Below are 13,948 nucleotides of genomic sequence, written 5' to 3' on the forward strand. Positions count from 1 at the left end.
ATTAATACACCGGAAGGCACTGGATGGACATTGGCGGCTGTGTCAAGTTAGCTAGAAATAGCCAAACTAGTACAGGAAGTACGATACACCTGTCTTCAAAGACAAAGTACATAAACCGCATAAGAGAAAACAGGGATTAATATGTGTATAGAACAAAACTGAAAACACTCGATGAAACTATTACATTACATTTAGAGAACAGCGCTTACTGCTAAATAGACAATATGTTATTTTAATAATATATTCTTAGGTAAAACAGACCTGGCAGCTGTTATATTTTATTACAAGTCCCGCTATTCTTGTTTAAACATGTTCAAATTTGACATTGGTATTTTTGACTATTATTAAAAAGCATCATCTTTATTAATACGTATTTTATTTTTGAAAGCGGTGACCGGAAACGCGTGTGTTTACCTCTGTGTGACTTGACTCTGCTGAGGAGAGCTGGAGGGAAAAAAAGGAAAAAAAAACCCGAAGAAAAAAAAGGCATATCTGAGGGGTTTGAGGGGCGGATTTGGACAAAGTTTCCCAACTGTCCCGACCCGAGGAGGCTCCGGGGGGGTTGACGGGGAATCGATTTCACCGGTAATTAACACTGGAGTTATTAGTCGGTTGTTAATTAACTGTTATTTTCAGTGTGTCTGAGAGCACCGTCGTCCCAACCGCCGGAAGTCTGCATGAAGCTGCGTCTCCTACAGAGGCGACGGCGTCGACGTTTTTTTTCTGTCTTCGTTTTTTTTTTTTTTTTTTTTTTATTCGAGACTTTTTTTCTCTTTTTTTTATTTTCTCTCAGCGAGATGAGCAGGGAGTGAGGAATGGAGGCGTAGGGAGCAAGCCTGTTTGTGTTTACCAAGCGGCAAGCTAGTTAAGCATATGAATATACAGGCCTCCTTGTAGCTAGAGCAAGCCAGCGAACAAAAGGAGAAAATTAATGGAGGCAAGTTAGCTAGCTCCCCTTGTCTTGTTGCGTTAACCAGCTAACGTTAGCCATGTTTGTTTATAACCCAGATATCTCATTAAGCTCCTGGCAGCTGGTCAGGTGCAGCGTGACACATCTATGCTACGTGCTTTGCAAGAGGCTCCCTGATTTAAACGATTTATGACAAATGCGTATTTAGAAGATGTCAGCAGTCACTGCTAACGTCAGCCCGCAGCTAGCAGTGCCACAGTTTTGGAGCCAGCTAGTGCCCCTCGTTTAACATGGCTCTCAGAGCACTGAAACATTGACTTTGTATTGCACTAATAACGGCCCCTGAATTGCCAGATAGCTGCAGCCTGTGGGAAATTAATTAATTTGCAATAAAAGCTCGCCCCATTATTTATTTATAGCTTGTGCAACTGCAGAGGGGAGAGCAGGCTCATGAAAACGTAAAACATGCCTTGAGTTATGCATTGCGAATGTTATGCATGAAATATATCATTGCCATAGTTGTTTCAGAATTGATTTTTATCAGTGTAACACGTTGTTATGTTGACGCAAATGTTTCATGGGCCTATCCTCCCCTGACGGATTAAACAGCTATTAGTTACATTAAATGCCAGTTCAGCTTTTCTAACGAAATTACGTGCTTGCTTTTCTTGGTATGTGAGCAATATCGCTATGCATGGCATTCACAGTCTTCACATGCTTACAGAAAAACAAACCTCGAAACTTCTTTTACTATTGGTGTGTAACAGTAGCAAAGTATGTGGAAATAAAGTGCAAATGCATGCCAAAATAGAACAATGAAACTATGAAACTTCCTTCTTTGTGCTACAGAAAACATGTTGCCTATGTGTCAGTGGGAGATGATCGGGAAACAGAAGATCAGAGGTTTGATAATGAAAAGATAGACAGTTGTCTTGTAAACAGTGAGTGTTGGCCTTAATAAACCATGTGCACTATTAGAAAGGATGTTATTTTCAACACTTATTGTACCAGCATATACTTTGGAAGAACACACCTTTGTGTTACTTTTCCAGGCAATAAATAGTTACAACATTTGGACACAGCATTTGGTTGCACCCTAAAACTAGACTCATTAACACTGATAAAGCAGCCACTCTAAGATTGTGTAATTTGTTCGCAGCAATGCAAACTGTGTAAGAGATTAGTGAGGAAGTGCATGGGCTGTGTTACCATTATCAAAGGCCTCAAAGACTGATTGTCAGTAGTGTTTTCTCAACTCTTGCCTCTTCTGTCCTCCTGCAGATTTTTTTTTAATATCCATCCCTCCCGGGATTGAGCATCTTTGCCTGATTCCTTTCACATCCTCCTCTCTGTAACTGTGATCAAATATTATTTTTAAAAACAACAAAGTGCATAAACCTAAAAGCATTTCCCTTTAACCAGTCAGCTGTGGGATTCCTCTAATTAGTGGTTGTTCGTCTATTAAAGTGGCTGATATAGTACACATGTTAACCAGCCACAAAGCAAATTTAGCAGCAAAGGCTGCTAGAGTGCTAGTACTCCACACTGATTCTGAAACTTGTTCAGTGTGTCAGCCAATGGAGGAGAGGATCATGGAAAGGAAGCAAACCAAGATGAATGAAACGCAGCCTTGCATGGTCTTGTTTCACATGTAAATTTAAATAAAAGCATAGTAAGAAGGAGGAAGAGGAGGAGGACAGGTTTTTTTCTAAGTGTGTTGCTTTTTAATTACAGAAATAATGGACGATTCCCATTTCAACTCATCATACTTTTGGTCTCCCGTCCCCACTGTACAAGGACAGGTAGAGACAACCTTATTGTTGGAATTGTCTTTAAATACACATGGTATAGTGGTATGTGCTGTAAAAAGATAACCGGAAATGATTGTCACATTGAGTATTAATGGAAATACTGAAAACATTACAAACAGATTTGACCCTGAACTTGTAGTTAATAACACCACCGAACAATGCTCGCTTAGTCGGTGAAGTTGGCTTAATCTCACATAAAAGTTATTTGAATATGAGTTCTTGACATGGGGAGGGTTCTCTTGATCATATGGTCACTCCTGTCCCTCTCCTCTCTCATCTCTTCAACCCTTCTTTGTTCCTTTTTTCATTTACTTTTTTGCATCTCACCATGCCTTCGTTCTTTTCTCTTCTCTCCCATTGCCACCTTCTCCGCTTTCTTCTTCCTACATGGATCTAACTCATTATTAACTCCCAACCTTCACTCTCCCCGTCCTGCTTGCTAATTTAAACCTCTTTTACTACCAATGTCTTCCCTCATTTTCCCCCTCATTTGTCTCCTTCCCCTTTCTCATCTTACTTTCTTTGTCCCTTCATCACACATTTTCTGTGTAACCCTTATTGCCTCACCTATTGTCCTTGCTGCCTGTATCACCTCTGTATGCTCCTTTTTTCTCCATGTAAACTTAATCCATCCTTGACTCCTCTTCTTGTTAATCATCATACCATTTCTTCTTTTCCTCACCGCTCTTCACTTACCACGTGTCACATTCATGGTCTCCATCCTCGTGCTTTCATCCTTCATCTTCCGTCCCTGTTCTCGCTTCCTCTGATCCTACATCTCCTAATGTTTTACCCCTTACCCATCCCACACTCCATTCCTTCCTCTTACCACAAACCCGCCCCTCTACTCATCCCTATCTAGATCGAGAACGCCATGTTCCTGAACAAGGCAAAGGAGCAGCTGGGTCCAGAGAAGGCCAACACGCCCTCCTTCCCTCACTCCTCTGCGTCTTCCACCTCCTCTCCCCACTACCCCACGGCTGTGCTCGCCATCCCCAGCTCAGTGGATGCGGGTTCCGGGGTGCGGTTGGTCCCAAAACAGGAAGGAGGCGGGGGAACAGGAGGAGGAGGTGGTGGCATGAGTGCGCTCGGGGGACACCTGCATCAGTCGCACACCACTCAGAACATCACCGTTGTGCCTGTTCCCTCTACAGGTATCATGACTGCAGGTGAGTGGGCTGCTGTGTGTTACTTCCTGTGTGAAACATGACATCCCCCACTCTGTTTGACATTTCTGTATCACCTTATATTTGTTTGTTGGTATGACTTAAAGATGCAAGTCAGGAACACTGTAAATATTCAACTTCAGCTGCTACATATATAAACTGTTGTCTTTGTATTCTATATTATTGTTAGCAGATTGCTTGCAGCAATTGTAAGATATAGATTATTAAAGTATATTGATCTGAATCAATGTAAAATATTTGTTTTGGCCAACAGCCAGATGACAGATTCTCTTTTCCTCTTAGCGGGGTTAGTGATCACCACCCCTCAAGGCACACTGGTCCCCACTGCCTCGACGCAGTCATTTGTAGCTGGACACCCTACTGCCACCACCATGATAGTGTCTGCAGTACACCCTTCAAATGCAGGTAAAAGACAAGCGCAGTGCACCATCACTTCAGCCATTTCAACATGTTAAATCAAACTGCAGTTTGTTGAAGAAAGGTAGAAGTCAAACATAATGCTAATCATTTTCTAACATGTATTTGTTTGATGCAGTATCTTATGAGGGATGGAAGTTACATAAATGAATTGATAAAAATAGTGGTGATTAAAAAAACATTTGAATTGAAAAATGGAGCAGTAAAAATTGGTGTGAAATGAAAAATAAAAGTGATAAATTATCAAGTGAGTTGATAAATGTGTACCATTTCATCATTCATTAACATCCACTTTAGGGTCGACCCAAATGCTTCAAAGCTTTGATAATTTTCATGGTAATTGACTTCCGAAATCAGTATTTGAATGCTCCGTTAAGATCTATATTATTTTTAGCCGTGCTCAGAAAAGGACATTTAAACTTAGTGTTAGTTTTGTAACTCCAACTTGCTCTCATCTAACGTTGGTCACTAGCAGTCCAGCACTGCTGAAACTGCGACAGTTTGACTGCACACCAAAAAGTTGAGCGCCAGTTATGCCAAAAAAATGGAATATCTCAAACTTACCAAGTCACAAAAGTAACAGCTTAGCTGTCTTGCAGTATTATGTTTTCTAGCTATTATGGCTAATGTCACTGCTACGTGCATGCTGACAAAGTGGTGTATTGCCCTATTATTTTAGGAGCAAAAAGGTCTGTCTCACTAAACATAGAGGAAAGCCAAACACCCATCATCTGCACACACTGTGGTGACACAGAGCTGCTTATGAATTTGACAAAGTTTCCACTTTCACAACCAAAAACTTGATAATTTAGTAAGTGGGCATTTTTTTGATTAACATTTTGTGCACCCCTCATAGTGTCTTGCATTACAATCCACACAGTGAAACTCAAAGCTATAAACATTAGTGGTCCTTGAACAGTTCTAGTGGAGCAGGTGGGACTGAGCACTTCACTCAAAGGCTGATAGAAGAACTGATAGAAAAGGATTTGATACTAGTTTGATGTAATAAGAACCCTTTTTTCTCAGTATTTTGCTTTCTTTAAACATTTCGTCTTCTTAGATGAGATCAAAGTGAAATAACGGCTGACACACAAATCTCATTTCATTTGATCAAAAGATTCCTACTCTCAACCTGCCATTTTCCTATTCCTGACTTTTTTGCGTTGTTGTATCTATACACTTGTGTGCAAACACACACTTGTGTAATTATGTCCATACTCTGCCACTGACCAAGGCAACCCCCCACCTTCATAACAGCCCATGTATGCGATGTGTGGGACCGATTGCCTCAGATATTTCAATGTAATAGTTGCTGTCTTCTCTCCTTTTATTCCCCCTTCTTTCCCTTCCTTTCTTTTTTCCTTTCTCTTGTTTACAGACAAGAAAGAGGACATTGCTGTCCCTCCTGCAGTTGTAATGCCAACACCATCAAAGCGAGGCAGGAAGAGCAAGCAGATGATGGGCAGAGTGGCTGGAGTGGGTGGAGTCCTCCCTCCAGGAAGTGATGCATTAATATTGGCTCACCTGGCTGCTGGTGGACAGGTCAGTGTCTCTTGTAGTCTTTGCCTGTAGTCTTTAGTTTTTTGCTGTTACTGATTTTCTACATAGCATGGATTGTTAGCGCTTGTGTCTTTCATCATAAGTAATATGTTGTCATTGTGTTAAAGCACCACAGTGCTGACCCATATGACCTGTCAAATGATGAGGATGATCACACCAACAAAGATGGCCCCAAATCCTACAGGTAGTGAAAATATGTTTAAAGAGAGAAATTATTATTACCTGCCAAAACAGACATTATAGCCTACATTTAACTCTACATTAAATCCCCATAAAGGTTTCATTCTCTGTCTCATTCCTGACTTTCCAAGGTGTCGGATGTGTGCAGTGACGTTCTTCAGCAAGTCAGACATGCAGATCCACGCAAAGTCCCACACAGAGGCCAAGCCCCACAAGTGCCCCCACTGTTCCAAGTCGTTTGCCAACTCCAGCTACCTGTCCCAGCACATCCGCATCCACAGCGGGGCCAAGCCCTACACCTGCACCTACTGCCAGAAAACGTTCAGGCAGCTCAGTCACTTACAGCAGCACACACGGTACTGGACTGAGTGGTTTGTGAGGTTCTGTGTGTGTGTGTGTGTGTGTGTGCCTGCTTGTGCATGTGGTTTCAGTTGTTAAAGCACATAAAGCACATGTGTGTGGGCCTGTGTGTGGTGACTGATGAAGGGAGGAAGGGGTGGTGAGTGGGGGATGTGCCGGGGTCTTTTGGGAGAGTGTTGATAGTTGAGAAAACTCTTTTCATACAGTTGAAGCATCATCTCTGAGGGTGCAACACTTGTGCCAAACTTAGATCATGGTTCTAAGCTTATTATTTATATGGAGATTGTTTTTTTATGGTAACTGATTAATTATCAGGTCAGGGATCCATCTTCATCATTAAATATAACAGTTGCTTCAATCACTTGCAAGGTGCATGCTACAGTGTTTGGTAGAGGTCGTCAATTTGCCATACCAGTTGCCACCAAAAGATACCTTCATTTAACAGATGGTTGGAGTTAAGTTTCTCATCCTGCTGGTGACACTATCACAAGCTTGGCTTGGTACTACATGCATGTTGCCCTATCTTATGCCTCGTTTCCACTGCACGGTATGGCGTGACATGACCAACTCGCTTTTGGTCCCAGTTGCTTTTCTCTATTTCGCTTCCCACTGCGGATAATCCTCCCCTTAAGTGTAGGCTGGATTCTCATATGATCGTCATAGCAACGCGTGCGTGAAACTACCGTGGCTACGGTTGGGTACCAAACTCTGTACTTTTAAGGGTACTTACTGAATTACATTGGTACTACAGAGTGCTGATTCTTGTTAAATCCATTTTTGCTAAATTTTGGGACCTAAGAGCACATTTCGGTGAGAAAGCCGGATTTAGATGAGTAGTGGAAGTGTTGCAAAGCACCTTGAAGCCTGAAAGCCAGACACAGAGCCCCAAGGCTGGCAGCGGAGCTCCACGGAGCCACAAGGTTCAACCTCAGACAGGAGGCGGAAGCACACTGAAGCTGGGAGGCCAACTCTGCCGGTAGACAGACGGACAGGGGCAGACAGGAACAAAGACAAAACAATAGCTCTGTGTGAGAAAAGCAAAGAGAAGAGGAGCAGAATTGCGTTTCCGTCTACTATGTCTCCCTTGAAGCTTGTTCAAAAATCAAATTTTTGTTATAAAATAGAGAAAGTGAAGTACCAGAAAAACGTACCATTGGGTACAAGAACAGAATTAACAGTCACTGGAACTGGTTCAAATGTAAATGGTATCCAACCCTAGTCATAGCATCATCTTCAATGCGACATTCGCTGAATCCTTTTATCGGCAATCAAACAGAAAAGTCAGCACTACATGAATTTTACAGCTGCCATTTTTCAAAAATCTGGGTCAAATGAAGAATTGCGGGTGCTATTGACAGTAGTTAAGCTATTTAAAAATGGCCGGTTTGTGCAGGATGTCCCATGTTGCTCAAGTGAGGATTCTTTCCGACCAATCAGTTGTCTGCAGTGTTTTAACTCTACCTTCTAGTATCGCCTCAGCTTGCTTGTAACTTCGATTTAGATGGTACCAAAAAAAGTATTAGGTACGAGGTTATAACCACAGCTTCTGCTGGTGGAAAACCAAAAAGAGTGAGTTGAGTTGAGTCGAGACATATCCTACCATGCAGTGGAAATGCAGCTTCATTTCTTGTATTTTCTCTGGATCCACCTCTGCTCTCACACAACTCCTTCAAACATCCCCTCTTTTGTTTGAGGCACCTTCTGTAAACCTTTCACTGTCGTTGTCATTACTTGAAATGTTAAAACACCCCCATTAAAAAAGCAGTGAAAATAGAATTTTGGCCAAGACCACAATGAATAGATAACAACATTGATTACATTTACAGATGACAAAGTTGATTATCAGTTAGTGAAAATGTCAGCTGGAAAATCAGCTTGTTATTTTAATAACGCAAGAATGAAGACACTTTGCATACTAACTGTGTATGATAATTTGCCTTCTTAAAACAATACATGTTCCATATTGCCTTTGCAAATCTCTACTGCACTGAGTCAGCCTACATGTTTTACACAATCTTGTGAACATGTTTCCAAAACAGATTAAAAAAAAAGCTAATCCAACAATTAGAATGATTGTAACTCGTATTACATATAACTATGTGTGACAATGTAAGTGATGAAAGCACCTGTCTCCCATTCATGCCGTCATGACTCTGATCAATGTTTTAATTTTACATTTGACCTTGTCGTTCACCTTCTTCATGTTTTCATTTCCCTTATTGCCATGCACTGGGTTTTCTTTGTGGGTTTCAGGCCATTAATGTTAAACAGGAAGATGCGCTCCACTGGCCTACCCCTCGTCTTGAATTTACATTTCAATTTGGCTGCAGTAGAGCCAGACATTCATAGACACACTCACACTCCACTTAAAGCAGGGCACACCAATGGAGAGAGAGACTGCGAGAGAGAGAGAGAGCGAGAAAGAGAAAAGCGTGACTGTGCTTGCTGTATGTTTTTGTTCTGTGTTTTCACAACTCAGACGCAGCACAAAGAGCACACTGTCAAACTTAATGATCTATGATCAACAGCAGTTGATTGCAGATCCTGTTAACTTTAACGCATGATTTGGTCTTCAGTTCATCGTGAAGTTTGGTCATGCTGTAGCTTAAAAATCTCTCGCTGTTTCTCTCTCTGTTTCTCTCTCTCCACCTCCTCACCCCTCCAATCCCGGTTTCCCCGTGTTAGAAACCACACGGAGGCCAAGCCCCACAAGTGCCCCCACTGCTCCAAGTCGTTTGCCAACTCCAGCTACCTGTCCCAGCACATCCGCATCCACACCGGGGCCAAGCCCTACGCCTGCTCCTACTGCCAGAAAACATTCAGGCAGCTCAGTCACCTACAGCAGCACACACGGTACTGGTCCGGGCGGGGCTGGGTGGGTTTGAATGGCCGGTTGTGTTCTTATGTGTGCATGTATGGGAGCAGGTCTGTGGAGAGTTATGGCACTGTGATTGTTTGTATCTTCTTTTCTGTGTTTGTAACATCTTTAAAATTTGGGAGGCATGTTGTGTTGTGAGGAAGGTTTATTACAATATTAGTTTTTTATAAATAAAGACATTTTCAGTTCTTACACAGAGTGGCCTTAACATTGATTGTACTTCACATCAAAAACAGTTAGAGGCTTGTGGTATTTTCCTGCCTTGGGTGGCTTAATACTGTAGATTGTTTATTGATTATGATATTCACCAGCCCAAAGCCGTGTTACACAGCTTCCTGCCAAATCATTCAATGGACTAAAGGCATGGTTAAGTGTATCTAAAGCCTTTAAAGGGGTACAAATAATCACAAAACTTTTCATCATTCAAATCATTAGACATAAATGTTAATAAAATCACATACCAAAAGTAAAAGTAGACATAGAGTAAAATGAAATATGAGAAAGTAAGGGGTTGAGCCATTAAAATACCTTTAACATGTTCACTTTTATTTGTTAATGATGGTAAGTGATAGATGTTTAAGGAGGAATGAGCACACTGTGTTAGAGTTGGCCCAACATTGCTGCATGTACAATATGTTACTTTGGTTATAGAAAACATGCTAAATACCCGCAGTAATGCACATTACTCTTTTGTTTTATTTGTGGAAATGCAGCAGTATAGTATAATTTATATTGTAATTCACTCATGGTGTGTCTAACTGTGATTTTTCAGGATTCACACTGGTGACCGACCGTATAAGTGTAACCATCCTGGTTGTGAAAAAGCTTTCACTCAGTTGTCCAACCTACAGGTAAATGATATTCTCTCTTTTGTTGGCCCAAACATAAATGCAACCTTTGTATTTAAATCACATGAAAGCAAAGAAAAAAACAGACCCATTTGGAATTAAATCATTTTGCCTTTTCAGTGTATTTAAGATCAAGTTAAATATTCTATTGAAGTATACAACTTTGCGAAAGAATATGATCTATTGAAGATTGATGTTGTTTAAAAATGGTGTGAAATTCTCTAGACTAAGGTCCAGAGGGACAAATGTTAGTGTAACTAATAAATTGTGAAGCTGAGTAACAGCAGTGTACGTGATCATCTTTTCAAGACAAAAGAATATTAAGTCAAATGGCTCTTTGGGACATTTTTGTGCCACATAAATGTACAGTGTGGCATTTATTTGTTTCCTGTTGCTCTCTTGTTTCATTGCTGGTATGTTTTAATAGACATCACAGGCACCTGCGCAAATAGACAGCAGTTATCAGGTTACTAGTATGTTTCATGTATACGGAGAATATGAATATCCTGATTTCTCTGTGCTCATGTAAACACTGTATCTAGAATATGATCATATTCGCACTCATTGATTTGTTTATTCCAACTCTCATCTGTGTCTCTCTTCGTCTCCCCACAGTCTCACCGTCGGCAGCATAACAAAGATAAGCCGTACAAGTGCCACAACTGTAACCGTGGTTATACAGATGCTGCCAGCCTGGAGGTGCACCTGTCCACACACACCGTCAAGCATGCCAAGCTGTTCTCCTGTGGCCTCTGTAACCGATCCTATACCTCGGTAAGCTGTCAGACTCTCGAACACATGACATAGTATTCACACAGTACACAGACATTGGTCTTACTATGACAAAGAGGATACAGTTGGAAGAGAGTTGACAGGAATTACAGGTTTGGAAAATGTAGTTCTGTTTGTAGCAGTTCTGCCATCACGACTTTAACTTCCGTCTTTCCCCTAACTGTAGGAGACGTATCTAATGAAACACATGAGGAAGCACAACCCCGACCCGCTAACGGTGGCAGCGACAGTAGCTGCTCAGCAAGCCCAGGGCCTTACGCCAGGCGGAGGCAGGGGCCGAGGCCGTGGCCGGGGGAGAGGAGCTGGTGGAGGAGGTGGGGGCAGAGCAGGCCAGCTCCAAAGCCAGAACAACCCCAACAACACCCAAAATCCTAACCCTGGACCACCAGGCAGCTACCAACCAACCCAGCAGCCCACAGAAGCTGTGGTCCCATGCCCGTTTGACCTGCACCAGTACAAGACAGTGTCGGCCAGCGAGATCCAGTACAAACCAGTCACTGTGGCGGACCTGCCAGTGGCGCACAAAGACCTCTGCCTCACCGTCTCCACATCAGCCATACAGGTGGAGCACATGAACTCATAGGCTGCGTCTTCCCACTCTGTTTGAGCAATTACTAATTGTGTCTGCAGTGTATAAAGGTCCATATGAATAAGTAATTAACTGTATTCAGTTTTATAGTCTTCTTTAGCAAGAAAAAAATGGCTCATAGGGTGGACAGTTTTACCAATGAAATGTTCAAAGATACAAGTAAAATTTATTTCACCCATTGCCAGTTTTTTCTTCATTTTAAAGAGGCTAGCACTGAGTACCACAATAAATTACTTATTAGAACACAGATATTTTACAGTGTGCTTCTCGATTCCTCAGCCCACTTGTGCCAAGTATCTCTCAGTAGAAATGCTGGTCTAGAACCCTGATATAATTAGTTTATTCTTTATTCCCAGACCTGAATTTCTAAAAAGCAGATTTAGTCTAATTTCATCTTTAATCAACTATTCAAGAGTCAGTAGACCATTAACACTGATCCAAAACCAGCAGTCCTTCTCTGAGAATCTTGATAAATGGAGGCTCACTGGTGTTCCCTCTCACCATCGGAGGATGAAGATGTAAAATATCTGTAAAATAAAAAATTACATTACTCTCTGCACATTTATGATTCGCAGAGAATGGTGTAAATTTTGAACACATACAGATCACATTAATCTGAACAATCTCCATTATTAATTTCAAGCCAAAACAAGGGAGAGAAATAAGACAATGAATCAGTGATGAAAGACTGCAGTGAAGGATTAAGTAAATAATTTTAAATGGCTTTTAAATGACACTTCTGGACAACTGAGGTCGGATCAGAACGGCCGAAACTGGAGGCTGAGAAAAGACTACAAAAGAAGAGCAAAAAGAAAATAAAGCGGTGTATTATTGGATCAGGCCAAAACCTGGGGCTGAATCTCAAAGTGATCACAAGTCATGATGTCCTTTTTTTACTCTCATGTCCCCTCACACAGCGAGGAGCTGCGAACCATTTCTTCATCTGAGCCCAAAGTATTGAACAAAGGAGACAGACCGGATCAAGAGTGCACTAAATAAGAGGAATCTGCAGCAGATCGAGATGGAAGCACGAGAGAGAAAAGGGGGTTGGTGGGGTGGGAGGGGTCCTAAAGAAAGCACTTGATGAAGCTTGTACTTCACGTCGATGTTTGTCATTATTGTACTTTTTTTTAATATATCATATGTATGTATTTTTCTACCAACAGAGGAACGTGTGAACAAACTCAAAGAGAAAGCAAAGTGATGCATGAATGTGAAGGGAACAGAGAGAAAAGTCCTAACAGAGTGTGTTTGTCCCCTTTTTTTTGTTACTATTAAAAGAAAGACAGTTTACTATCCTCCAATGAGTAAAGGCAGCCCAACTCGTTGTAGTCAGTTGTTGGGAAAATAATGATTGTGTGATAAAAATGGCTGACAGGTACTGTTATCAATCTTTGTTTAAAGAACTTTTCATACATATTATTACTACTTTCATTATACCTGTATTGCAAATGTTATCCACATTATTATCAATCTGAGGCATTATTGTATTGCAGTATGCTGTACATAAAATAGATAGAAAAGACTTTTTCATCTGTAAAAGGGAAGTATGTCCTGTGTAAAGCATATATGGAAACTAAAGGAACTCAAATTAACAAGTACCAAATCATTGGCTGTGTCCCAGGTCACCTTTAGTGCTGATGGACTTTAACTTCCAAGCTCAGCAAAGTCTGCAAAAGAATTGCCCAAAAAGTTTGTTAAACTGCAGGAAGATTTTTTTCTGCAATGTATGACTTATTTGGCCAAGTTAATTTTATGTTTAATTTGTAGGAATCATTAATGGGGACTGCTTTTAGTCTTATTGGACAAGATAAGGTGAACTACCACAACCTGGAAACCAATTTCTGACATTGCTCACCCATGAGAATCCCCTCATTAACACTTCAGCAAATGATGTGAGAGTATATTATAATGATTGTAACGTAAAACATCAAGCGAGGCTCTGTGACCTGGGACAATACTGCCATGTTTTTGTGCGCAAGCTATCTCTACCCAATCAAAATGTGCAAGCAGCCTGTAACAACTGGCTGATTGTCTTCATGTATACTCCTCCTTGTATTTCATTGTGTCTTTTTAATGAAAAATAACAGATTCTCAATATTCTTGTTAATGTTACTACCGATGCTCCTGATAAATAGTACAGTTATTAACTGCCCTCTTATGCTACACTCTTGCATACTGTATGCACAGTTACACCTCTTGCTCATCTGAACAGACTGTTTCTTCCCTTAAGGAGAATAAAGTTTGAAAACAGTTTATGATGAAAAAAAGGTTAACTGACTGATTTATTTTATTAAAATCCAGACTGTTAGGTATGGATAAGAATGTATAATTATTGAATGACTGATTTGAACATATCTGAGGCTCAAGTTCTGTCTGACTTTTTGTTAAATTGTAAAAGCCTTTTAGAATTGAC

General features: G+C 41.0%; 1 protein-coding gene across 9 annotated transcripts; it reads left to right on the plus strand.

The window, feature by feature from the left end:
• Nucleotides 1-443: 443 nt before the first annotated feature.
• Nucleotides 444-12,600, plus strand: znf384a (zinc finger protein 384 a). 9 transcript variants are annotated; one of them, XM_033637189.2, is made up of 13 exons: nt 450-585; nt 1,760-1,813; nt 2,645-2,712; nt 3,584-3,890; nt 4,191-4,313; nt 5,704-5,867; nt 5,993-6,069; nt 6,197-6,421; nt 9,111-9,278; nt 10,076-10,154; nt 10,767-10,925; nt 11,110-11,505; nt 12,450-12,599. In XM_033637189.2, the coding sequence occupies exons 2-13, from the start codon at nt 1,765-1,767 to the stop codon at nt 12,477-12,479; spliced, it is 1,845 nt and encodes a 614-aa protein (XP_033493080.1). In that variant the 5' UTR covers nt 450-585; nt 1,760-1,764; the 3' UTR covers nt 12,480-12,599. The 9 variants fall into 9 exon arrangements, with proteins under 9 accessions (XP_033493083.1, XP_078031992.1, XP_033493080.1 ...); XM_033637190.2 differs by lacking the exon at nt 450-585 and adding an exon at nt 715-937; XM_033637192.2 differs by lacking the exon at nt 1,760-1,813 and having other exon boundaries at nt 444-585.
• Nucleotides 12,601-13,948: the final 1,348 nt, after the last annotated feature.

This window comes from Epinephelus lanceolatus, chromosome 16 (genome assembly GCF_041903045.1).
Source record: "Epinephelus lanceolatus isolate andai-2023 chromosome 16, ASM4190304v1, whole genome shotgun sequence".
In the NCBI taxonomy this organism is placed as follows: Eukaryota; Metazoa; Chordata; class Actinopteri; order Perciformes; family Serranidae; genus Epinephelus; species Epinephelus lanceolatus.

What these genes read in the sequence shown, in the direction of transcription:
- znf384a (XM_033637189.2), top strand. Translation starts at nt 1,765, where the DNA reads ATGTTGCCTATGTGTCAGTGGGAGATGATCGGGAAACAGAAGATCAGA. An exon ending in TACAGGTATCATGACTGCAG is followed by an intron (nt 3,891 to 4,190) that starts GTGAGTGGGCTG and finishes TTTTCCTCTTAG; the next exon opens with CGGGGTTAGTGATCACCACC. An exon ending in AGTACACCCTTCAAATGCAG is followed by an intron (nt 4,314 to 5,703) that starts GTAAAAGACAAG and finishes TCTTGTTTACAG; the next exon opens with ACAAGAAAGAGGACATTGCT.